This window comes from Lutzomyia longipalpis, chromosome 3, assembly GCF_024334085.1.
Source record: "Lutzomyia longipalpis isolate SR_M1_2022 chromosome 3, ASM2433408v1".
Taxonomy (NCBI): domain Eukaryota; kingdom Metazoa; phylum Arthropoda; class Insecta; order Diptera; family Psychodidae; genus Lutzomyia; species Lutzomyia longipalpis.
The window spans coordinates 4,126,012-4,153,307 of record NC_074709.1 but is presented as its reverse complement, the minus strand read 5'-3'; the positions used below and the strand labels follow the sequence as shown (position 1 = coordinate 4,153,307).

The 27,296-nt window shown below is 31.9% G+C and overlaps 1 protein-coding gene across 7 annotated transcripts; it reads left to right on the top strand.

Moving 5' to 3' along the window:
* The first annotated feature begins 61 nt into the window (after positions 1–61).
* LOC129793729 (transcription factor CP2-like protein 1) lies at positions 62–26,235 on the top strand. 7 transcript variants are annotated; one of them, XR_008750959.1, is made up of 14 exons: positions 62–630; positions 760–880; positions 3,602–3,787; positions 12,200–12,272; positions 15,304–15,590; positions 15,670–15,748; positions 15,933–16,077; positions 16,167–16,268; positions 17,878–18,311; positions 18,696–18,891; positions 19,018–19,208; positions 21,882–22,066; positions 22,158–24,630; positions 25,236–26,235. XR_008750959.1 is itself a non-coding variant. In XM_055833968.1 (13 exons), the coding sequence occupies exons 1-13, from the start codon at positions 514–516 to the stop codon at positions 22,352–22,354; spliced, it is 2,310 nt and encodes a 769-aa protein (XP_055689943.1). In that variant the 5' UTR covers positions 62–513; the 3' UTR covers positions 22,355–26,235. The 7 variants fall into 7 exon arrangements, 6 of the variants coding, with proteins under 6 accessions (XP_055689943.1, XP_055689942.1, XP_055689944.1 ...); XM_055833968.1 differs by having other exon boundaries at positions 763–880; positions 22,158–26,235; XM_055833967.1 differs by having other exon boundaries at positions 22,158–26,235.
* Positions 26,236–27,296: the final 1,061 nt, after the last annotated feature.

Genomic DNA, 27,296 nt, shown 5'->3' with positions numbered 1-27,296 from the left:
CCCATAAGAATTGTTCTGTGTTTGCGCCTCAATCACCAACCCCCTCTTCGAAAAAAAGCTCGAAGTGAAAAAAAAACTATTTTTTTTATAAATAACAACAAGAAGGTAGTTGCATAAAAAAGTATAGTGAAAAACAAATCTTGCACGAGAAAACCACCTATTAAAAAAATCTAGATTGTAGTAAAGTGCACTTAGGCTAAAAAAAACACCAGGACCGTATTTTGAGAAGATACTAAAATTAAAAGAAATATAAAAAAATAAAAAGTTAATCTAAAAGACACTGCAGAAGAATAGGGTCCAATATATCAGCTTTACAAAATATAAAATTAAAAAAATCCTATTTTCAACAATAAATAAAAAAATATATAATAAGCGTGTGATAGAACATTAAGGAGGAAATAGTTTGTGATTATTGTGAAAAGAAAATAAGAAATAAAAAAAACGAGTGAATGTTGTGAAAATTTACGAGGCTGGCGGAAAAATTGGACTCAGAGCGGTGCTTTCGAACCCCGAATGGCTGTTTCGGTGGCATCCACATATTTTGATTTTTTCAATATTTTGGACCCCATTCGAATCCTCCAGGGATTTGATTGTCCAGCTGTGGAACAAATGGAAAACGGAACAGTCGATGTAAGTACGCATCACGAAGAAAAAACTATATAGTGCATGCCCTCCTTATCAGCGGAAACCCACCCGCTAACCCCAGGCCACACTTCAAACTCACACGAAAAAAAAACTCCATTTCAAAATGTCTTCCAGAAGTACAAAGTGATCAACAACCAGACTTCAAGTGCGTCACATCAGGAATTGGAGCAATTGATTGACTTTGTGGACTCACCACCGGATTCCAAGGAAGCCTGGCCATCTGATTACCTGAGATGTAAGTAAGAAAATATGGCCTATTCCAACATTCGCATATCGCATAGCATATTTGCACCCTTGACACACAAAAAAACGAATACCATGTGCAAACAAAATGACCTCTTAATCTGCGCAAATCGATCGGGTATCGAGCCCAGTATCTTTCCACTCAACGCGATTTCTCATCTTTTTTTTTTAACCACCACCACTAATACACCCATGAGGACCCATACAAACCACCTTACAGATATTAAAACCTTTGGTTTCTTCATACACGCAGGTTTTTCGCGAGAAAAATTAATTACTAAATAGCTAACCTGTTTTATTACTAACATATCTTTTTTTAACTTTGCATATCTTTCACTATTGGCGCTCTATCTCTTTTTTTTCTATCAAAAAAATTTTCAAAAATATGTTGCGGGGATTTTTTTTAAGTGTAAAAATGTCAAGATTAAGCCTTATAGAAGATGTGGAAAAAAAATCCCAATAGCAAAATGTAGAATAAAATATGACATTCCTGTTACTATCAAATATACTATCTTATAAACAAATTAAGTCGCGTTGTAATTATGCATGGAAACTGTGAAATCAGAGGGGCGAAGAGCTCATGACCTCCATGGTAGATCAATGCAAATTAAACCACATAGAGATCGTCGTCACTATTTAAGTTTAGACAAAGTAAATCAAACCCCGTCGAACTCCTAAAACAGACTAGCCAAATGTGCTAGAAAAAAGACCAAAAAGAAAATTATTTGCGGAGAAAAAGAAATATATTTTTTTTATGTTTTTTGTGCTAAGTGGGGTAAACAGAATTGTAATTGGGTAAATGGGACAATCGGTGCATTAAATTCTATTTGTTTTCCATATTTTATTAGCCTCTAATAATAAGGATCTAGGCCCTTAGTTAGGAGTCTAAAATTTTAATATGTTATAGAGACTATCAGTAACTTTTCTAACAAGAAAGGGCTTGTATTTGAAAATCGATAAAGCTGAACTTAAAAAAAAACGATTTTCTAAAGAATTTTTTGATTGTAGAAGATTCGGTTAAAAATCTTTTCTTTTTTCTGCAATTCGGCAAGATTATTACTCTATAATAATTGTTAATTTGTTTTATTCCTTAGTCGTGTATTTTAAAAGAATAGTATTTAATAATATCTTTTAAGACCTTTTAAAAAGATTTCTGAAAAAGTATATTTTTTTTATTCTTTTATTGCACGGAAGTATAATGATTTAAAATTATAAGCTGTCTTAATCTTAGAAGTTTAGTTCTTAAATTTCAAATTCTAATGAAAAGATTTTTAACAGAATCGACTCTTTTATTAATTTCCTGCATTACAAAGGTACAATTTCAAATCTTTTCTTTTATAGCATAAAGTGTGTCTCGGCTATGAGGTATAAAAGTTCTTAAAAAAAAGATCTGTCAGATCTTAAAAAGAGATGTCAAAGACATAAAAGAAAGTATTAAAAAAATGTAATTAAAATATCTACATATTTTATGGAATTTATATGAAAAAAAATTAAATATGAAAGGCCTGGAAAATTAGTAAATACACTATAATTTATCCAAGACACACTGCGCTATAAAATAATAGAGCTTCGATACTCTTGTAAGAAAAAAGCGAGAAATAAAAAATGTTTTATACAGAATCAAACATTTATTTTAAAATTAAATAATGAGATAAAAATGCAGCAAAAGAATATTAAGTTCAAAAAAGGTTTTCTTGCAGAATTTATTTATTTCTATTTTAAAAATTTTTAAAAATACATTTTGCATAATATCATTTTATTAATGTATTCTGTTCTTCCATATTTAAATATTTTCTAACAATTATTTTCACTACATAATTCATTAATTATTTCTCTGCAAAAATTATGCATCTATCCAAAAATTCGTTAGAAATATTAGGAAACAAAAATTTAGAAGATTTATTTTTGGTTATCCAAAATAATTTTTAAGAACACTGATGTGGTACAAATAAATCTCTTAAACAGTTCGTAAATTCATAAAACTGCTTTACAAATGACCGCCGCTTTGTACAGAAAAAAAAAGAAAAGCCGAAAAAATGATTTTATGATTCAATATGTTTTTATAATATTGCTTTCTTATGCTTTTTAAATAATTTTATTTGTCGACAGAAAACAAAATAAATTCTGTCCTCTCCTTCTCAAGAACTTTCTGTTGATTCTTCTTTCCAATTTACTTGTTTCTCTTCTCAATAAAAACATTTCCAATCAATTCAGCATCACCGTTTCAATTGATATTCGTTCCATAAAACTACATTTTTATTAACATTTAAGTAAGAGGAGTACAAAGCGAGTGCTCACAGCAACTCAATTTTTTTTCGGGGGGAACCACTAAATTATCACTGCTGGGTACAGAAAAAAAAACAACAAGCTAATAAAAATTTTTATGCTCCGACATAAATTCACGCGTTATCTGCTATATAGAAAACTTTTTTTCAAACCATCATTTTTTTTTAAATTTTAATTCTCTGTGTTGCGTACGGAGTTTTTTTCGTGGATAAAAAATTTGGAAGATTACAAATGGAAATTTCCGAATTATGTACAATGTAATTGTTACAGTAACAAAGATTGGTTGCACACGGTGAAAAAAAAAAACAAACAAGTCAAGGTTTTCAACGAAAATTCTCAATGATGAAACATAATGTTGGTAGTTTTTTTGTTGACTGGAATGAAGGTAGCAAAAGTTCTATATTTTATGGTTAATTTATGTTTGCAGCTTCAATTCAAACTAATCCAATGGTGGATATTCAAGAATCAACAGCAGTAGCAAACAGAAAACGTCGAATGGATTGGGAGGATACGCTGGATGTGACTGATAATTCAGTTTCAACACCCAAGATACCCTTCAATGGACCAAATGGTACGCAGCAACAGAAGGAGTGTGAGCGCGTCAAGAAATCCGGTAAGTCTCGTTATTTTGGTTTTTCTGCGTGAATGTTGAAAGAAATTTCTTGCATGATTGCATATACAGGGGGATGTGAGAGGTGACTGAGAGAAAAAGACACGTTAATTGAACATGACGCCGTTTCTTGCCAAGATAAAGCATTATAAATATGTATATTATATATATTATTTACCATATATAATACACAAAAATATACATATTGCTGAAACATTAAAGGCGAGCGACAAGTTAGGCAAGAGAGCGAAATAAAAGAAGAAGAAGTTAGAATTCTATGAAATTAGAAGGAAGAGAATTTGAGAGGAGAAAAAAAAAGAGAAATAATAAACTAATAGCGTGGTGATAATGAAATTTTTCGTTGTTCATAAAAATCAGTGAGGAAAAAAAAGATAATACTCTACTGCTTTAATTCTCAGACCTTCCACTAATTAAGACAATTTGTCAAAGTAAAGAATGAGCCGTGTATATGTATACACAAGAGGATTTTCATTACCATGAACACATAGTCGTGAGTGTCTAATCAAAATGTGTGACATGCTGGCAAGTGAAACATTAAAAAATTATTATTGAGTTTCTGTGAAGCGAAAAAATGGCATCGCAGAGCAAATCTTCAGCGGGGGGAAAGGGGAGAAGATGAGATTATCTCACATACGAAAGCCAGTGATAACCCATTCACCTTGCAGATGGGTATTCCAACATTGTCACCGTGATGTGCGAGGCAATTTCATTTGTAAGCCACAGAGAGATCATAAACATGATGAGATTTTTTCTCTGTTAGTTCATTGCCGCAAGAGTAGAACATATTTCCTAAAATAAAAGGATCTGCGTTTGCATCATGAATTTAGAGAGATTTCCTCTCTGTAAATTCATGAAACATTCGCGCTGATGTTTCATCTGTAAGTTTTAACAAAATGTTCTTGAAGCATTTATGCAAATTTCCTAAAATAAAAGTATATGTATTTGCCTCATGCATTTAGAGAGATCTCCTCTCTGCAAATTCATGAAACTTTCGCGCTGATGTTTCATCTTTGAATTTTGACAGAGTGATTTTGAAACATTTACGCATATTTCCTAAAATAAAAGGATCTGTGTTTGCTTCATGTATTTGTAGACATTCGGTCCTATTCAACCATCAAGAAGGTCTTAAAATTTCATAATTCTTTTTCTGAAATTTCAAGGATTTCTTGGTTGCTGAATAGGACCAATTGTCTCTTAAAATTCATGAAACATTCGCTCTGATATTTCTTCTATTTTTGTTTTATTTGAGAACACTGTTCTTGAAACATTTCCTTCATAAGGAATCATTTTCTCTGTAATTGCGTGAAACAGTCGCGGTGATGTTTCACCTTTAAGTTTTTCAAAGTGCTTTTGAAACATTTGGGAAACTGAGCTAAAAGACATTTTATTTAAATCACAATAAAAGTTTTCTTTACAAAAGAGAGATATGTGGAATACCGAATAATTTTGTATGTTATATCCATTTTTTACATTGAAATTGAGGGAGAGATTGAGGCTCTAAAAATCTGCGTCCACTTACACTGCAAATTTTACGATCATCAATTTTAAAACGTGTTGTTGCATTAAAAATAAATGTTGCTGGATATGCAGCAAAATATGCCTCGAGGGCTTCTCTGTGGGCGATTTTACTCGTATATTGACCACCTCACAAAGTGAGAAGCCTCACCCAGCTTTTAGTGAGGGAAATCCAAATGTTTTTGTGACGTCATTCTTGTTTTTTTCTTCTCCAATAATTCTTGGAGAGCTTTTATGAGGGACCAGATGATACCTAAATAGTAATTTCATTCCACACCTCACGAAAGTTAGGAAAGATGCCAATCCGTTAGCATTTTTCTTCATTCTTCCTAATAAGGTCTAAATTGTTAAAATATTTTTGAAGCTTTTTTCTGTGTGGAAATTTCTCAGAAATTTTGTTTTGGGTGCCTTCGGAGAGCTCCCAAAAATGCTTTAGTTTTTATTACGTTGATTTAACAGAATTCAACACCTGATTTCTTTTCATTCATCTGTGATTTTTATGAGGTTTTTAAATTGCCACCGCACGCAAAATACCTCCACTATCCCACTACTAATGTGGTTTTTTGCAACGTAAAACCTCATAACAGAATCTCGTTATAACAAATAAAATGATTTTAATATCTTATTTTAAATTCTTTTCATATTAAATTTCATCGGGTTTATTGATTGAAGAATTTGTTGAAGAATATTAAATTATTAAGAGAAAAAGAGTGGAATTTCTCAAAAAGAATAGAATTTATGCTCTGATAGGTAGGGTAAATACCACACGTAGTATAAATCTGGACAGAAGACATGATAAAAGAATGAACTAATACCGTGGACGACCCTGAAGTACGAGATTGTGATGGAGGCAAGTTTTGTAAGCAGAAAATTTAATCTAATTTCATTTCAACTTCCTCAAACTCTCAATAATAATAAATCCCATAAATAAATTCATATCAATCGTGTCTTTTTCAAATTATGTATACGTAGGTAGTTCTGATGTTCGTGCAAAGTACTTAATTACTAAATTGTTCTCGAATTTATGCGAATTTACAAACTTTTTTTGTGTGATAACAGGAAAAAACCCAGCATATAAGAGAGTCTTCCTTCATGAAAATTTATGGATGTACAAGAAGAACTTTTTTTTCTTGAGAAAATAGGATAAAAAATATGATATGGATAATTGCTATGTACTTAATTCTCTCGTGCTTGATTCCCTCAACTCATTGTTTTACCGAGAGAAGCGAGAGACTTTGTTATTGTGAGCTTTACACCATCATATCAATGTTCAAATACACGGGATGGAGGGAGGGAGGATAAGAAGATGATAAACTAGGCCGCGAGAGAGATGAAATGGTTTTTCCAAATAGAATGACATTATTTTCTCCCCGTTCCTCCTGAGGTGTAAGAAAATCCCGTAAAAGGTACTTTTCATTGATCAAGATGCAATTTTATTCATTAAATGTGATCTTCATGTACAACGCAGAGATCTTCATCCACTTTGTCGCAGTAAAAACCACCTCAATCTAGACTTTGTGCGTATACGCATAAAATTGCCTATTCTGATTTTTTGAAAATACCATCGACAATTTTCTGTTGAGCCTAACGCAGAGAGAAGAAATTATCTACCTCCTTCAGTACCGCACACAGAATTTCAAAAGACAAAAACCAAAAACGAAAGAAAAAATCAACTCTTTAACAGGTATTCAGGTATTCTGATCGAGTAAAAAAATCCCCGGGTCTTGCTGAAGAGGGTAAAAAATAAAACAAATTTATTTTGTAAAAAAAATGAACAAAAGATATCAATTTTTTTAACGCTCTTCTCGCATTATCCATATAATAAAGCATATTCATGCAGATCTTTTTCTCTCTCTTCATCTTAAATCCCGCACCTCGGCGTGAAGATCACCTGTCAGCTTCGAGTAAACTACCAAACAAATAAACTACGAGTGATTACGTCAGAAATATTTGTATATTAAACCCCGTGGAAGTCTCCTCGTCAAAATCCAACGAGAAGAGAACTAAAATTATGTACGAAAACACAGAATTAAAGTGAAAAAGATGTGATTTTGGAATGTGCCACTTCCGTTGCATACGAAAATTTGGTGTATTTGTGCATCGAAAAATCGTTACAGAAATTATATGGAATTTACATACTTATGTACATATACAGAGGGGAATGAAGAATTTTTTTCTTTATCTTTTTTTGTTTGGAAGTCCAGACAAAAAGTTCAAAATCTTGCTTCCCAAAACAAGTTTCGTGGGGAGCAAGTTTTGGGTTTTCGAATGCTATTCGAGTTTAAATTTTAAAATGGCAAAAGAATATGCAATGTTACAAGAAGTCGGAAGACAAGGAATAAGGGAGACTGGGGCCGTATTTAAATTTATTCTCATTAATGATTTTTAAGGTATTCCTACAGTATGAAGCAAGGAGTGAAATTCGCTTCTAAATTCGGAATAAGTTTAGGCCCACATTTCTAGGCCTAAGTTACCTAGCCTAACAACTCATAGTCAGTTAACTAGCCTAAGAAACTTAGGCTAGGTACATATAAGTTTTTAAATTTAGACTAGAGTTGTTAGTTAATCCGATAGGTAGCCTATATGTTTTGATAAGTTTTAAAAGTTAAGCCTGAATTAAGTTTGGTTAAGCCTAACTTTTTTAAAGTAGGTTTAAGGTTAGGGCTAAACTTTAGTTCTTGTGCCGGGCTTATTTTAATCGTCTTTGTACATCAAAAACGCTAGAAACTATCAAAAAATACCATTAGTTCTAAATTAGCTGGACCAAACTTCAAAATCTAAAAAGTTAGACCTTAAAAAATAAAGCCTAAGAGCCTAGTCCTAAAAACTAAAGTTTGCCTTAAGAAAGGTTTAAACATGACTTAAGAAACAGACTTAGCCGAAATTAGAAGTGAATTTTATCCAAGTTCCTAAATATAGTAAAATACTAAATTTTTGAAATATTTTATTTTCTTAACGAAAAATACGATTTTTTAAAAATATTTTCTATTTTTTGCACATTAAAAATAACAATCATAAAAACGTCATAAGAGTTTCTTATGAAACAGCTGATACATTTAAAGAAACAAAAAATATAATTTTTATGTCACTGATTGTATTTTGATTTTAATAGAAAAAAATTAAATTCTTGATTATTACTTATTTTTCCTCTACAGAAATGTAATTCTTTTCCATACAGAAACGAATAAACTTATTCAATTTTTAATTCATGAATTGAGTGTTTCAGATAACCCCAGTCACACCTATAGATTTTTAAAAAATGCAAAAATCAAAAAGTTAACTCACCTATCGAGTTTAAGGACCTAAAGCATAGGTATATAAAGATCCGCTAACGGGAAAGAAAATAAAACGCCGAAGAATATATCAAAGATTCTGAGAAAAATTTGAAAAAAAATCGACTTATAGTGCCATTAGGGTTTGTATAGTAAGCTTTAAACCATGGAATTTCCAACATCAAGTTTGAATATTTCAAGGTAAAATATATCATTATGAATTACCTGCTTTACTTTATTTCTTGTTCAACCAGAAAGTAAGATCAATTTGAAATCAATTATATGCCTTTAAAGTAGCATAAGAGAAATATTTTTGATCCAAAAAGAAATCAAATAATTTTTCAAAAGTTTTAATAATTTAATTTAGACTTTAAAATATTTTAATTCTTTAAAAGAAATAAAAGATTATTGTTAAGATCAGAAAGATAATATAATCTGTGATAAATACCGGAAAAAGAGAGAACTACAACGTACATAAAACTTATTTAGAGCTCAAAAAGTCTTCACTTAACTACAACAATTCCCACCTTATTTGGAAGTGTATTTGAGAGTTAGGTATATATAGTGTATGTATATAAGATTATATACAAGTGGATATTTTATTATGACGACGATGATTCTAATGAAGATCGTCTACAAATAGTGATGATGGAGGCAGTTCAGAATCCATACAACACTAAAGTTGTGTGAATGATTGTTGATGGAGGAGGGAAAAAATGTTTTATTTGAACATTATCTCTCCTCTTTCTTATCTCTCCCTCTCCTTATGTATTTAACAAAGGTCAACATTGTAAGGTCAGGAGACTGTACGCGCATGATAAAGTGTAGCAAAGAATGCCTGTGATGAGTTGAAGAAGCACTTTGGGGAGCATATACAAAATAAAATTTGTGTATTAGTACAGTTTCGTGTAGATCAAAACAGTCAAAGTGGCAAAGATTATGTGTTTCGTGTGTCAAATTTTTACTCCTCCCTGATACAAAATTATACATAATAGCGCGAAATAAGAAGAAAAGATGAGAATGAAACAAGACGACCGATTTCCTTCATTAGCTGATATAATAATTTTTACATCTTATGCCGGAAGAGGAGGCTGAAAAAAAGACGTTGAAGGAGAAGTGATATATTTTTCTTCCTCGGAAAAGCCAACATAAAACTTGCGACCACATATATAAATTTTAATTAAAATAAAATATTTAAATATGTAGAGGTGCGATTCTCTCAGTGCGTGATCTAAAATAAAAACGACGGGTGGATATTATTTTTCATGAATTCCAGTGGAAAATAATATTATATATTTGCCTATCAATGTCAAGAATGGCACATGGATATGGCTGATTACATAAATAGGAGTATTCGCGTCATCCCTTGTAAAATACAGAAGCTTTCTGTTCAAACAATGCATGGCACTTAACGGTGGTTATACGAAAAGTCGGTGGCCTTTTTCTACATACAATGAACTGACTTTCTATATATAAATTTTGGGCGTTTCTGTTTATTTATTTGCAGTTTTTGTTTTGTTTTCTAAAAATATATTTTTGCTTGGGATTTATTTATTTACTTTAAATAATAAAGAAAATAAAAGCTTGAGTAGTGTGCTTGTTGTTAATTTAACTCTGCAGTGGAGACGCCTGGTAGCTTTTAATTGCCTCGACTTAAATCAGTTGAGAGATAAAATTGCTGAAATAAAATAAATCTAATCAAAAGGAGTTTATTCGTTTCTTCCTGTGAAAACTTTTCATCCCAGGAAATATTTCTATACACATAATTTTTAATAGAATTATAATCAGAAGTAATCATCAAAGAGACTTTTTATTTTCCACATGAGTTCTGCTGGGAAAAACTAACAAAGTTTTGTTCAAAATGTAAACAATGACGTCACAATTGGGGATTTTTAATCTCTTTTAATACAAAGAAAATTCAATGAGTCATTCATGTTATTATAATGATTCATTAATAATATTCAAGATGTTTTGATTTAATTTTCTATAGAAAATTTTAAGAAGGCATTTTTATGTTAAATGTAGGGCCAATAAAATACAAAAGTGACGTCATTGGTTATCAATTTTTGTTCAAATTATTGTCGAAATTTTCCTGCTGATCTCAGCAGAAAAAAGAGTTTCTTTGACGATTTATTCTTAATATTTTATTTTATTCTTTACAAGAATAAATAAATCTCGTTAATTTTTCTCAATTGAAGGGTTTTTTTTCATACAAAAACGAATAAAGTTCTTTGGATAAATCAACTCAAATTTCAGCTAACTCAAGAAATATTTAAATATAAATTGTTATTAATGTTTTCTTGCTTTTTCTAACTTTCTTGCTACACTTATTTATGCTTCTTTCTACACATGACTTAAGTCTATGCTGTGCTCAAATCTTATCTTCTTAATTTTAATAAATAAATTAAAGAATTTCCCTTTAAATGTGAATAGAAAGATAACGAATTTTCCGGGCAACCATTCACAAGTAAAATGCCGTGAGGTTGTATTGCGAGAGAAGCGTATTAGTTGGAAGAAAATGCTCTATCAAAACTGCAAACAGGAATATTCTTTATCACTTGGGCAATTGGAATAATATTTGCGACAATTTACCAACGTAATCCATCACCTGAGAATGGAAAAGAACAATCTGACTGTGAATTTGCGCCAAATTTAGTGTGATGTCTCCCATCAATCCAACACAAAGTGTTTTTGTGGAGAAGTTTCTTTTTAGCGGGGAAAATTTATTAGAAGAAAATATTCCGCGTTGTGGGTGGAATTCTCATAGCAACACTCAATGATTCTTATACACCTGTGGCGCTTTTTTTTCGTGAAGGAAATATGCTTACATTGTGATACATTGTTGCAGTGTGTGGGGAATTTCATGAAAGATTTATCAATTTTAAAATAGCGTGCAAATTGCTGGTGTATTGTGGAAAACTGCAGCATGTCGCAGTTAATAATTCATGGATAGATTAGAAGTCTGTGCGGGGTGTGTGTGTGTATAGTTTATTAGAGTTAAACACTCTTCTTTAGCATTGCACCGGAATTGTGTGTGGGGAAGAACAAGGAAATAATGTAATTCTAAACAGTTGAAAGTGTCGTTGCGCGGAAAAACCTCTTTACTTGTGTGATGAATTTATAAAGAAGAAAAAAAATGCCAAAGTTTGCATTTTTCATCTGAATTTTGGTGTCATCGCTGGGATTCTTTTTATCATTTTGTTGTTTTGCTCCCAATTGATGTTTTATTTGAAGTCAGGGAGACACTGATAAGGCCAGACGAAGTGTACAGTTGAAGCTAAAATAAAAAAAAAGATTCTCTTAATGTTCCATTTGCAAGACTTTTGTGGGAAAAATGCAAAATTTTATGAATTTCTTCAGTCACATGGAGAAAGATCCGCCAAAGAGGCAGTGTCGCTATCAGAATATCAATAGCAGTATTGCCGGTAAACAAGAGCAGTTTTAATTTTTATTTCTTTTTCTTCTTCCAAATTGATTGTACTACAAGCTGTGCGTGTATGTGCTCAAAGGAAAGAAAAAACATCGTGTGAAAGAATGAGAGAGAGAAAAAAAGCAAAAAAAAACGTGCAGTGAATTAAGTAATTATTTGCTGGTGTCTCTCTTACAGGTCGTCAAGGATGGTCGGATGAAATTGACTTTGATTTGAACAATGAGCTGAGCAGCAATGGATATGGCATAAAGTGAGTAAATAGCGAATTTTTCACTTATCATATTCTCGCGATTTTGATGAAAAAAAAAGACTTAAGAAGTGGCCCAAGAGTTACGTGAAATGTGCTGAATTATGTAAATTCTCTCTGCTATGTACACCATCACTGTACAAAAAGCTAATTTGCACCCTTCAGGATTATTGGGAAATGTTGCAAGAAAACGATGAGAAATAAATATATTTTTTTAATTCATACGTTGATGATTCGTTTCGCACTAATTCATTATCAAAAGCTAGATGCTTTATCTTTTCTTCCTACAAAAATAGCGATAATGTAACTTGGTTATCACGAAAACAGACATATTTTTTTATTATCGTCTATTTGCCACCCATTGATACAAAAAATCAGATGTTTTCTCAATTAAATAAGTTTAAAAAATGCGGGGAAAGTTGTTAAAAAAATGACGTTTTTAATGAGAGCTTTAGACAGTCTACTAAACACCGTTGAAAATAAATAGGTAGTAGAAAATACAGTTACAAAAAGAGTTTTGTTTTATTAAGAAATTCTTACAAACGACCTTGAACTTCTGGTGAGATCAATGTTATTAGTATATATCTATATCTGTGTGGAGATTATCAAGTAAAACACTTTGGTTTTATTTACATACTTCTTTTACTTTTTTGTGTAGTTTTTTTAAACCTTCTTTACATAGAAATGAAACTAAAATAAGCTCTCTAAACTTCTTCTAGATTTCAGGGAACAATGAGAGAAATTCTAGAGTCAAGAATTCAAAAATTATTGAATTTTAAGAAATAAAGAAAAGTTCAGAATGTTTTTTAGAATCCAGGCCATTGGCTGTTTGAATGGGATAATTTTTTAAATGATGTATTCTTTTTTTTTTTTTTAATTACCCCTTTTAATGTAAGAAGGGCAATTTGAAGAAAGGAATTTACTTTCATTTCCTATCTATTTTATAAAAGTTAATTTTAAGCGCAAAATTCTAACTATTTACATTTTTTTAATATAGTTATCTTTTTAAAATATTTTTCTTTTTAGTTTTTAAGGCTTCTAACATAACCTAATTTCTGCCAAATAGTTGAGAAAGTAGCTGAGAAAAACGTTTACTAGAGGGTCTTTAAAATATTTTATCTAGAAAACTCGTATAAAAAGGATTCAAAGGGAGTTTTCCGCAATTTTCTACGTTGCAGTAAAAGATTTACAGTATATAACAAAAAAACATTAGATTTATACTTTTCCACAAATGTATTTTTATTTTTATTTTGAAGTAGTAGAGGGCTCTCAGGTTCCTTAAGAACGCAGGGATCATTCATTTTACTAATGGAAGAAAACCTTTCATCCGATCCAATCATGATCAATATTTATTAAACATTTCAATAAAAACTTTCAACCACACAAATTGTTACAATAAAACGAATAATATTAAATCCCTGACATAGTTCCATGATTTATTCTTATTCATAAAAAACTACTTACCTGTGAGAACTACTCTGCAAATCTTATCTCTCTTTCTGATAGCTCTACTTCGGTCAAGTGCTCCTTAACCAATCGAAAATCATCAATGTTGCAGCAATTAATTGCAATTTTAGCATTTTACAATTTCATTGGGTTAAATGCGGCGTGAAAAATTGATTGAATAGGATGTATAAATTATTCACGCAGTAAATGCCGAAAAAAATTACTCTGAAAAACACATAAAGGAAATGCAAGAGTTAATGGAAGAAATAAGTGGGTCAAGAAATTCACGTGCTGGATTTTCCATTATTAAATGGTTTTTGAATTTTTTAATAAAATAAAAACAAAGAATTTTATCGGTTTTTTGTGAACTTGTCGTGTTTTTTTTATTTCGTTGAAAATTCCCACAGAATTAAAAAGTTCTCTAGAGTTTTTAAAGACTTTTAAAAAAATTGATTTCTTTACTACATTTCAATGTTCTACAGGGAGGAGGGTGGAAATAAATGAAAAGAAAAAACGAGCAAAAGTGTTAAAAGGACTTTATGTACGATGGAGTATATAAGAAGAGATCATCAAATATATCTATGTGAAAATATAAAGAGGATTTTTCGCGTGCTGTTAATTTTCACCTCAGTGATAACTCAGTGAAAAAACACGACGCCAGATTCTTTTCGGTTCAGGGAAATACAAAGGAAAAAACATGGGTGGATACATTAGAATTTCTCACAACTAATATTTGCCTAAATACATAATTTTCCATTTAAATTATTCTTCCACGTTCAATTGATGGTGTTATCTTTTAATTAAGGAAGTTTTCTGCTTTTTCATTCATTCACAAAATGGTCAGACACGCGTGAAAAAAAAGAGATATTAAATAAACTTTTAAATAAATGTTTTATTTTAAGTTTATTCTGGTTTTATCTGTGTTCCTTAATTTCTTTTATTATTTGCTAGAAGGAAGGTTTTATTTTAGCTTTAAATGTGAAATATTTGAGGCACGTGGCTGATGATTAAATTAATGAAAATGAGAAAAGGGAAAAAAAAAGAGTTAAAAAGAAAGAATCCAGTGAGATTTGAACCCTAGACGTTTGGTATGAAAGGACGTACTCGTAACGATTATACCAAAAGGAGTTTCTTTTAGCATTAATTTGTGAAAATGAAAATTCAATTAAAAAACTGACGGAAGTTTGTAGAGAGCTTTAGCAATGTCCTTCCGAGACTATTAGCTAATGATCCTTAATTGACCCTCCTGTGACGGCGTTCTCCACATTCCTTTGAAAATGAAAATTACCAATAAAACTATCAAGAATTAGTAAAAGAATAAATGACAATAAATTTGTCTCAATAAAACTTTGTTTTTATCAAAAAGAAAATCTCGATTGGATTGAATTTATTAATGTATCTGGGTGTATGGATGAGCGCGGGGCAATTTAAAAGTGGAAAATACCCAATAAATGAACACTTGCTCCACAAAATCAATTAAATGCAAGTTAGTGTTGGAATGTGCGTGCGTGTGTCTCTATAATTTATGCAACACTAAAAGAGTCCAATGTCCAATCAACACGGTACTTTATTTTGTTCATTTACACAGTGAAAGTCTGCTGTATTCGAGTTTGACAGTGTTGAAGCAGGAAGTGCCATCACCAACACAAGATGTCCACAAGAATCTACCCCAACTCAATGGGGGAACGGTGAATGATTCTACAAAGAGGCAGCATTCAGGCAATGAGAATATTGTGCCATCTGAGCAGCAGCAGCAACCGCTGCAGAAGCCACAGCAGCAGCAACAGCAGCAGCAGCAGCCACAGAATGGAGTTATTGAATCAAATCAACATATTGGATTGCATCATCTGCTCCAAGACAATGACTTTGAAGCAAGTAAGTTGATGGTCGTGGTGAAAAATTCCAAAGAAGACGAGGCTCTAATCAACACAAAACTCTCTTCTTGTATTTGCAGCCAATGGGAGTGGGCAATCACAAGATGGCATGTCGTCTGGTGTGGCACGCAAAGAGACACCAATCTCAGATGATTGCAGGTAAATATTTATTTCTCTTTTAATGCAATGCAAAGAACATTTTCTCCTCTTCTTCTTTTTTCTTGTGATTGAGAGAGAAATTAATGAGCTGGCGCCAGAAAGGAATGTTAACGCAATAAAACCCTTCGACTATTCTTTGTTTTTTTTTTGTCTTATTTTCTGGGGATTCCATATCTAAATGAAGATTCCAGTACGTCTTGGCGGCCGCAACGTCAATCGCAACGAAGAGCAATGAAGACACACTCACGTACCTCAATCAGGGACAAAGCTATGAGATTAAATTGAAGAAATTGGGTGACTTGTCGCCATATCGCAATAAAATACTGCGGGTTAGTTTTTGTGTGGAAAAAACGTGATGTGTTTTTGCTAAATTTTATTGAGAAATGTTTTGTTTGTTTATTTTGCTGTGTTCACGTAGAGCATCATCAAGATATGCTTCCATGAGAGACGCCTCCAGTACATGGAGAAGGAGCAAATGCAGCAGTGGCAGTCATCGAGGCCAGGAGAACGTATTGTTGAGGTGAGAAAAATTGTATTGATTCATAAATAATTTTATTTATTAAAACTAAACTGCAAGAATTTACATAAAACAGTGTTTACCTAACATTTTATAGAATTGTTAAAAGACAAAAAAAAAGAAACTTTTGCATAAAACTCTATAAGCTACAGATTTTTCTTTAAAATGATTTATCAAAGAAATATTTTTTGAAAAAAAAATCCTTGACAATTTTTATATAGTTATGAGGACTTTAATAAAGGGCTGATTTTTCATTGAACAAAATCTTAAGGAAAAACCGGAACAAGATGAATTTTTCAAATATCCAGCCTTGTCTTCTTGATCATTCCATTTTCCTGGCCAAGTGGACCTTTGGAAGGTTTTCCTGATAAAATGGACCATTATCCTGATCATTTGAGATGTTCTCCTGACCAATAGAGTAGTTTTCTGATCATTTATTTTTCAAGAAGAAAGTAAAATCTATAATTTTCGATTCTCTGTAAGTTCTTGTCAAAGGTCAAAGACAAACCCGCTCTAGTTATGTACATTTAATCATTTAATAGGTAAGTTAAATCTGAAATAAACATGACCGACAACCCCTGAAATTTCACCTTTTTTACCCCATTTTACCTTTATTTACCTTCTAAATTTATGATTTAATATCCTTACGTTTGTTTTTATTATATATTCTTTAGTTTTTAAGGAATTTAAAGTTTTCTAAGAAGTCCTTAATTTATTAATCTTTAATAATTATCTTGATTTTTTTTTAATTTTAAGGATTCACTGATATCTAATATTTCTTTGTCAAAAATTTGTTCTTTTTCTGTTCTTACAACTCTTGAATTAAAAGAAAAAAAAGATTTTTGACAAAATCGACTTCAAAAATAAGATTTAACATTTTAATCCTTTTTTCTGGATTTCTTTTATTTTTATCGCCTAATTCCCATGATTTTCCAACTATTTAATTCGGTTTGCCTGATTCATATTTCGATATACTTTAAGATAATGATTTAACTCCTTAACGGTCGTTAACATCCTAATTCGATCGTTTTAAATGGTTTTAAGCATTAGAATTTCTAAACTTAAAAGTTTAAATTTTTTAATTTCTATTTTTCACGGCTTAACTATCAAATTGACCCTGTTAAACCAAAGATTTAGCTTTCATTTCAAGAGCAAAAGAACAAAAAATATCTTTTCTAAACTAATTGGTCCTAAACTAACCAAGAAGCTCTTAAAGGATATTAATTAAACTTAGCTTAAAACTCTCCCAACAATGTTGTAAAAGAAAAATAAGCCAAATCATCAAAAGTACTAAAATTTGTAATTACAAATAGAATTTCTAATTAATTTGTCATCAATTTCGTGGCAAAAGTTGCTTTATAGTTAGTTAGTAGTAATGCCTACATTGCTAAGTAAAGAGAGAAGTCACAAGATATGGAAATTTTCCATTCCATCTCAATTGACTTTAACTACTCTTGATTGCTTTGGCTCCGAAATGAGAATGTTGCTTTTAGAGATGTAGCACAGCAGTTCTTGCAGTCGCTAATGTGAACTGGTTGTGGTTGGAGAAGCAATAATAATTTAAATAAAAAAAAAAACCACACGCATTTTTTTTTTCAATTTAATCTAAAAGGTTGACGTGCCACTGTCATACGGCTTGTGCCATGTGTCGCAGCCAGCAAATCCAAATTTGCTCAATACCGTGGAGATCCTGTGGGATCCCATGAAGGAGGTTGGTGTGTACATAAAGGTGAATTGCATTTCAACTGAATTCACACCGAAGAAGCACGGCGGGGAGAAGGGCGTGCCGTTCAGGATTCAGGTGGAGACATACTTGGATACGAAGCATAACGGTGATGCTGGTGTAAAGCCAATCCATGCAGCTGCGTGCCAGATCAAGGTGTTCAAGCTGAAAGGGGCGGATCGGAAGCATAAGCAAGATCGCGAGAAGATCCAAAAGCGTCCGCCATCGGAGCAGGAAAAGTACCAACCGAGCTATGAGTGCACAATCCTCAATGATATCTCGAGTGATATGCTTGTGTCGCAAGTCTGCTACAGTCCAGACAAGTGAGTAAATAATACATTTAATTTTTATTTTATATTTATTTAATGTTTATGTCGTTTATGTATGTAAAAGAAGGCAGAAAAGAGAGAGATTTGTGTTGGAAACTCCTCTGGTATTGTCGCATTCTTACTATCTTCAACATTATTTTGCATTAAGAAAAAACATTCAAAAGGGGCTATTCATCTGTTTAAAAAATTATCCAAAAAATTGATTTATTTCTAAAAAGTTTCGCGCCACAGAGAGTTCATTTTGCATTGCAGTTTAATGAATTTAATAACAAAAATAAAGCAAGAGTGCGCGCATAAAGTGCGAGAAGTGAAAGTGGTGGGGAGGGAATGCCTATCATGGCTATGCTACATTGGATGTTATTTTGATTAAATTTGCAGCGGGAAAGCAGCCATCTCGCCAATTGTACCCAATTCTCCGGTTCATGTGCCCAAGTACGATGGTGTTATGCAGCAATTTCCCAATACAAACAGCAACCCAATCGCCATCAACAATGTCTCATCCACCAATTCAGCCATGTGCAAGATCATTGACCAGAGTATCATGTCGCCGGCGCAAATGGACTCTGATGAAATGGTTTGTAAATAAAATTAGAAGAAAAAATCATTTTTTTATTGTTTGTTGTGTCCATCCGAAATATTTAATCATTGATGATGAAAAAGAAATAAATTAAAATTAAACAAATTAATTTCTTCTCCGCAGATCCCGACAATTTCCAAAGATTCCACGCCAGCCCACTTGACACAGTGGATGAATTACCATCGATTGACACAGTACGTTAATACATTTGCACACTTCAGCGGCGGAGATTTGCTAAGGATGTCCAAGGAGGACCTCATTCAGATCTGCGGTCTCGCCGATGGGATAAGAATGTACAATATTTTACATGCAAAGTGAGTAACTTACCTGCATTTTTTTTTATTCTTTTCTTTACTCTTTTAAAAATATCTAATGGTGACAAATCAAAAAGTTTATAAGAAAATTAATTAAATTAAAAAATATCAAGATTTAGACCGAATAGATCCAATTCCATTAATTTGTTACTAATTGAGAGTCCATTTAATGACCTTAAAATTACCATAACTTTTTAGATTTAAAGTTTTATCGATTTTAAGTAATACTGAATTTAAAAAAAAAACACAAGAGATCCGAATTTGGTCACGTTCCCCTATATTTTCATCGTTTTCTGAGTTCTTTAAGAGGATTTTATAATCGCCTAAAAATAACTTTTCAGAGTTCTTTAAACACGTAAGAAATTTTAAAAATTTTTCCTTTAAGGGGAGTCTCTTGGGAAATCTGTTAGAATTTACACATTTTTAATGTTGTCATTTTCTTGGGGTTTTTCCTTAACATGGTTTTCCGATGTTTGTTACATTTGAAGCCTAATTATTAAAGTGTAAGAAAATCACTTTTCGCCATTTTAAGTGCGACGCCATCTTGTGATTTTCCGACTTTTCCGCAGAACTGCCCTAAAACACAAAGGTAGGTTTTTCTCAGGATCTACTGGATGCATTTTGATGGGGTAAAAAGCAAATGAAAGAGGAAATACCAATGCAGATTTTGATGTACCAGAATTTTGAATTTTCATTCTGGGGCTGAGAAAAGTGGAAAAACGTCAAAAATATCTGAAAAAAGTCACATTTTTCCACTTTTCTCAGCCCCAGAATGGAAATTCAAAATTCTGGTACATCAAAATTTGCACTGGTATTTCCTCTTTCATTTGCTTTTGACCCCATCAAAATCCATCCAGTAGATCCTGAGAAAAACCTACCTTTGTGTTTTGAGGAAAATCTCAAGATGGCGTCGCATCTAAGATGGCGGAAAGTGATTTTCTTACTCTTTAATGATAAGTCTTTAAATGTCACCAACACTTGAAAACCGAGTTTAAGAAAAACCCCAAGAAAAATTAAAATATTTAATTTCACCAGCTCTCAAAAGAGACCCCCCTTAAAATTTGAATTTGAGTTTTGTGAAAATTTTTGAGCTTTAATAAGCTTTTTTTTAGAAAAAAATTTGATCTTGATTGTTTTAACTTTACTCGTTAAAAATGTTTAAAATCTCACTTTTTGAAAATAACGAATAGAATTGGACAAAAGGGTTAGAAAACTCTACGTAGAGAAGATCATTCTTTCAGTCATAAAAATTATCTAAAAGCTTCCCCATAAAATTCATAATTTCATGCATTAAAATACGATTATTTCAGTTAGTCATGTAAAGGGTTAAATGAATTTATTGTTGGCTTCCTAATTTCGAGAGGATAGTTGGAAGACCATTTAGCATTTTATTGCATTTTTAATTAAATAATTTCCAAAATTCCCAAGTTGGCAACAAAGAATAATTGAATGGAGAGACAAATCATCACCAATTGGCAGACAAGACGCCAATTAAAAAAATCCTACGTAAAATATGAATTTTATGGGAATATCACGAGGAAAGTTGGTCACGAGAAAATAAACACTTTTGTCTTAAAATAGGCTGAGACATGTTTTTAGTAGGTACAAAGAAAAGTCAGAATGTAGTAATTTGTTGTGAGGAAAATCAGGAAAAGTTATGAAAGAGAGATGAAAAGGACCAAAAACGCTACTTTTCTGTCATATAGCGATGCTTCGACAATTTCTATTGTCTTTGTGATAAAAACTTTTCAAATTAAAAATTAGATGTTAAAGTAGGTATTGTAAATAAGATTTTCAATACCTAAAATATTTTTTTAATTTTAATTAACATTAAAAATAAATCTCAAAGTTAAAAATAAAAATAACGTTAAACAGAAAATAAACGTAAAGCGTTGGAATAGTACAAAAAATCACCAAAAAGTAATCTAGAATTGTTCTTTAATACCTTTTTTTTATTTAAAAAAAATAGTTTCTAAAAATATTCCCCTAACTCTTTCGCGTTTTTCTTATGAATTAATAGTTTTTTTTAAAGCTACAAATGCATCAAATTCACGCAAAAGAGGCCAAAAAAGACGTTCTGACTGAGAAAAGTCCTCTAAAAGCATCCATAGAATAAATATCGTGATAAAAGGAGAGCATTTTTCAATCGTAGACGCGAAAGGGTTAAATGGATTTCTAGAAATTATCGTTCCGAAAAAAATGTTAATACTTATTTAACTTCTTTATTCAAAATTTTCCTAATTCATTCCTTTGAATTCATTTAAATATTTTTAACTAGTCAACCCGAGCCCCCAATCACGTGTGAGCAAACTCCATTTTAAACTATAAAAGGGGGGCGTTTATTAGTAGGGGGATGAATAATACGGTACCCCGAAAAATTCTAAAAATCCCGTTATCTGAGCCTTCAGCAGGTAGAAAATGGGAAAAAATCAATTTTTCTGTGGGGGCGCTATAAAGGGGGGTTGGGGTGGAATCCCATATAGCGCTTGCAACTCGTATTGACCCCCTCTACCTCCATACCAAATTTCATCAAGATCGGCCCAGCCGTTTAGGAGGAGTTCATGTGCCACAAACAAACAAACAAAATTTTCAGCTTTATATATTAAGATATTTACGATTTAAAAAAAAAGTATAACAATTTAAACGTATTTTCCGGTCTTCTTTTCTCTTCAGAGCGATCACACCTCGCCTGACAATCTTCGTGAGCTTCGACGGATCATGCTATCATGCCGTTTACATGCACAGCAGCCAGACAAAGGAGCTCCTGCAGAAACTCTCACGCCTCCCTGGCTTCTATGAGAATCAAGCCAATGGCACAATGAATGGCACCGATGGGGGCAACATGTACAACTCCTGGGGTATGTTCCAAGTGGGGTGGTTGTGGCCAAAAGAATGCGACTTCGACAAAATGTACTTACCACAGACTCTGTTTTTCTCTTTTGCACACAGGAATGCAATCAAAATTCGCCGGGAGTGGATCTAATCTCTATGACGCCTCCAAATTCACCGTGTTCATTCATGGGCCAAATGGGATTCATGTCCTCGTCACTGATGACGTCATTGGCAACATGAAAGACGAGAGCCTCTTCACGCTCGACGTGCAAAATGGCAAGATACTCATGAAGGCCGTCTACAAAACTGAGTAAATTTCGTTTATTTTTTTTTCTTAAGTTTTGTTTGATTTTTTTTAAATGCGTCCAAAAAAACTTGGACTTTTTTTTGTTGTTAGATTTTGATGTTTTGGAAAACCAATATCAGTTACATATCAATGTTAATTAATTTACAAGAAAAATGGAGAAATTTAATTTAAAAGAAAAATTTTAAAAAAAATGAGAGCTTTGTTTTGCTTTTGTTAAAGTACAATGCTTTCACGTTGTAGAAATGTCTCCAAAGGAACAATTTTTTCTGGGTGTTGGACAAGTTTTTAAGTTTCTATTTTTCATTTCAGAATAATTTTTAGTAAAAAAGCAGATTTATGAGGGAAATTCTGTGGGAGGGGAATGTCTTGTTCAGTTTAAGAGGTTTAAAGGAAAAATTAAGGAGGCTTCCTTTAAGAAAAGGAAGGTCCTAATTCAAGATCTCTTTGCTCTACGTAAGCTTAAAGCTCATTAAGCGTTTATGAGCTTTTACTGAACTAAAAAGAAAAAAAATATATTGAAAAATGTTCTTTTTATTTTATTTTCTGAATATTGGGCTGATTTCTGAAGTAAAAATTTTAAAAAAAAATCTACTTTACATTTTTTTTAATTTAAAAATTTTTATTCTTTGTTTTAAAAAGAATTAAGGATAGAAAATTCAAAGAATAACTTTAAAATCAAAACCATTACTTTGCATTTATTTTGTGAAATAAACAAATTAGTAAAAATATAAAATTTTTATATCTTAAAAAAAAGGAAAATAAAATATTTCAATTTTTATTTTTTGCTTAAAAATTTTCTCAGATTTTTTTTAATAAAGAAAAATAATTTCCTAGAAGATTCCTTAAATTTTCTTATTGTTCCGGACAAAAGAAATCCTCGGAATTTCTCTCATTTAAACTGTTTTAAAAATTTAGACTTTAGTTAAAGAAAAATTTTACGTACAATATATAATTCAAATGAGATTTAAGAGCGAGGTTTGATTTTTTTCTATTTCATATAAATATTTTACTTCTTAGTGACACAGTATTTGAGGTGTGCTTCTTTCATAACAATTTAAATGGTAATTCATCTGATGAAGTATAATGGTTTAATAAGAAGTTAGAATTTCTATGCGTATAGATTAAGTTTTCTTGTTTGTTTTATTTTTCTAGAATAATTTTTAGGCTATAATACAAAAAAAAACTCTTTCTAAAAGAACTTTTTAAGAGGAAGAAAAAAATGAATACGATGGTGCAAAGCAAAATCTGCAGGCAGAAAGTACAATTTTACTAATGAAATAAAACAACAACAAAATATATATCTCTTATATTGAATAAATAATGAAATGAAAACTTTTATTAACTTGTTAAGAAAAGTGCATTTGTTAGCTAACAAAACAAAACGGTGAAAAGCACGAGAAAAGGCACAAAAGTTGGAGGAAGAAAATAAGAGAAAAATAATAAAATGCAAAATGAAATAAAAAAATTGTGAAGAGATGGAAATAAAACGATATTATTAATACAAAAAATATAATATAAAAAATTTATAGTTTAAAATTTTTAGGGTATTTTGATAAAAACAAAACTTTTTATCTTATATTTTTCTAAGGCAAAAAAAAATCATTTTATGAAAAATGTATAATATTTCGTGCAATGCTGGAGTAAATTTCAATGGAATTCTAATGATATAAATAATGCAAAAAAAAACGAACATTGTTACGTAAGATTGCTTAGCACAATGAAGAAGACCTTTTGATAGCAGAAAACATTGTGATAGGTAAAAGAATATTAAAAGAAAAAACAATTTATCTTACTACAAAGATTTATAAAGGTTTTAAAATAAAGGGGTGGTATTCTAGGATAGAGACACCTTTCAAGATCAAGATAAAAATCAAAATAAAGACCAAGACTGTCGGTATTCTACTTTACGACGAATTATCCAGGAAAGTAAAATCAAAATTTGCGTTATCCTACTTGTCAGTTTCTTGGTTTCAGCTTCGCGCCAAGAAAACTTTAGCGATATCTCTTTCTAACGCATTAATTTTTTCTATTGCGCTTTCTCGTTCGCTCTCGGATGACAATTGAACGAAATTTAAACACTTCATGGGAATTTCTTCCCTATTGCCATTACATCCAGGAGCCCTGATTGTATAATCTCGGCTATTATTCCCAGGCATTATTGCTCCGGGAATGGAATGAATATTGTCGGAGAGGTATTTCTGCCTCCAGATTATGATAATTTGGCGGTAACTGGGGGGGGGGGGTATGCTACTGCAAAATTTTGAATTTTTCTTAGGAATCGTGGTCACTTCTTCTTGCTATTGATGGAGTGACCTCCGGATTAAGGATCTCATCCCAGGATTGTCACATCCTGGACAATCCTGGGATGCTGGTGCAAAAATGTTTGTTTTTCGCCGGAATTGTGGTCACTTCTCATTGGTAATGATAAAGTAACCTCCGGACTAGGGATATCATCCCAGAACTATCAAGCCCTGGACAATTAGAGAATGCTGGTGCAAAATTGTGGTTTTTTCGCCAGAGTAGTGGTCACTCCAACATTACTAATAGGAAGTGACCATAAATCCGTCGAAAAACCCACAATTTTGCACCAGCATCCCCTAATTGTCCAGGACTTGATAATCCTGGGATGAGAGCCTCAATCTGGAGGTCACTCCATCATTACCAATCAGGAGTGACCACAATTCAGGCGAAATATCCACAATTTTGCACCAGCATCCCAGGATTGTCCAGGATGTAACAATCCTGGGATGAGATCCCCAATCTGGAGGTCACTTTATCATTCCAAAGGAGAAGTGACCATAATTCCGGCAAAAAACAAACATTTTTGCACCAGCATCCCAGGATTGTCCAGGATGTGACAATCCGGGGATGAGATCCCCAATCCGGAGGTCACTCCACCATTACAAAGGAGAAGTGACCACAATTCCAGTGAAAAACAAAAAATTTTGCATCAACATCACGTATTTGTCCAAGATTTGACAATCCTGGTACATCCCGGAGGTCACTCTATCATTAGTAAGATGGAGTGAACACAATTCCGGCAAAAACCCGTCATTTTGCATCTGCATCCCATATTTGTACAAGAGTTTTCATATCTCCCATACTGAATTTACATTGCCTTTACCTCATTTAAAAACCAATTTTTCAAAGGACCCCAAAACCGTCTTGGAATTTCACATAAATCCAAGACATTTTACGTTATAATAAGACCGTAAATCTCTATCGTAGAATACAGAATCTTGGAATATTTTTATCCAAGTCTCTTTTGACAACTCATTTTGTAAATCTTTATTTTGATTTTGATTCGTATCTCAGAATACTAAAAGTCTTGGAAGTTGTATGAAGAAACAAGATTTTTAGGTTATGGTTCGACCGTAAATCTCTATCTTAGAATACCAAATCTTGAAATATTTTGAATTTCCAAGACTATCCTGAAAATTTCTTGGAATTTTAAAGTAGAATACCAAATCTTGGTTTTTTTCTTTATTTTGATCTTTATATTTATCTTAGAATACCGCCAAAAGATTCTATTTGTCTGAGAATGCAGAAAAATCAACAAAAAAATGTCTTCATATTCTATTTTTACTATATTCTCCCCAATTTCAAACAGCTCCATAACCTTTCATGGCAATGACCAGAAAGAATAAAAAAAAATTCTCAAAGTGAAATGTTCGATGTCATCGTATAAAAAATAATTCTGAGAATATCAAAGTTAGAATATTCACGGCGTTTATTCTTCTTTTGTCCTTTTCTTTATTTAATCATGTTTTTTTTTATTTAGAGAAAAGATGTGTTTATTATCACTGTAAGGTTTAATTTTTTAGGCAAATTTGTTACACGTAATACCTCCAATTTGCCATAGAATCAATAAAAAAAAATTTAAATAAATCTTGCGTAAAATTTTCACTTTTGCGTCATGAGAAATTCTTTCGCTGCAACACTGTTAGAAATTGACGTATTAAACATGGTTAGATGGATAAACAGGGAGGAATTTACCAAAGAGGAATTATTAATTTTTTGAGGTAAGTGTTAAGTTCTTTAAGATTACAGATTAAATTAAATTGATGGGAGTTAGAATGACGAAATTGACATGGAAGGAGTTTCTGGAGATTTCAACTGTTTTACAACATCTTGAGAGAAAATTTCCGATTTTGTCAAGTATTTGATGTTCTCGTCATTGCAATTTTAGGACCAGACGTTAGAAGCATCATTCGTAGAAATGTGTCCTCGCGGCTGGTCTTTCGAGAATAATTTCTGAATGTAATATAATATGAAGACGATTTTACAGATAAAAGTCATCTGAATGCAAGAATAGAATAGAAGCCGATATGAAGAGATTATTTATTCTAGGTTTTTTTTTTTAAACTTAACGCTTTAATGATGATTTTTTCAATAATATTTTGAGGTTAGAATGACAATGGAAGAAAATTGGAATAAATTTGACCGTTACACCAATTTTTGAATTCCCTCTTCTTACATTTTTGTTAATAACTTTTTTTCTGGTGGCGGATTGACCTCAAATTTTTACACAATCTTCTCAGATAACCAAGGAACTTATTACCAGAAGCTTAGTTCTATACCTCTAAGAACTAAAGCGCAATTAATTGAAATATAGCTCTGGGGTCGGTCACCTACCCCTCACAGTATACGGAGGGTTAATAAAAATCATTTTGTTAACCCCTAACGGTCGTGGGCTGACGTTAATATAGCCTAGATAAACTTAGATTGTATCTAAAAGCGGGGCGTGGCTTAGGTGTAATGTTAATGATACATAGATATACAAACTCTTAACACTGGAGGACAAAAAAATTTAACTTCAAATGAAACCAAAGTCTTCAAACCATCTTCAAATCCTACTTTTCTCTAAAAAAAAAAAACGTTATTCCAATAAATTGGAAATAAAAGTCAAATTGGCAGAGCGAGATTACCAATTTTGTCCTCCAAGTGTT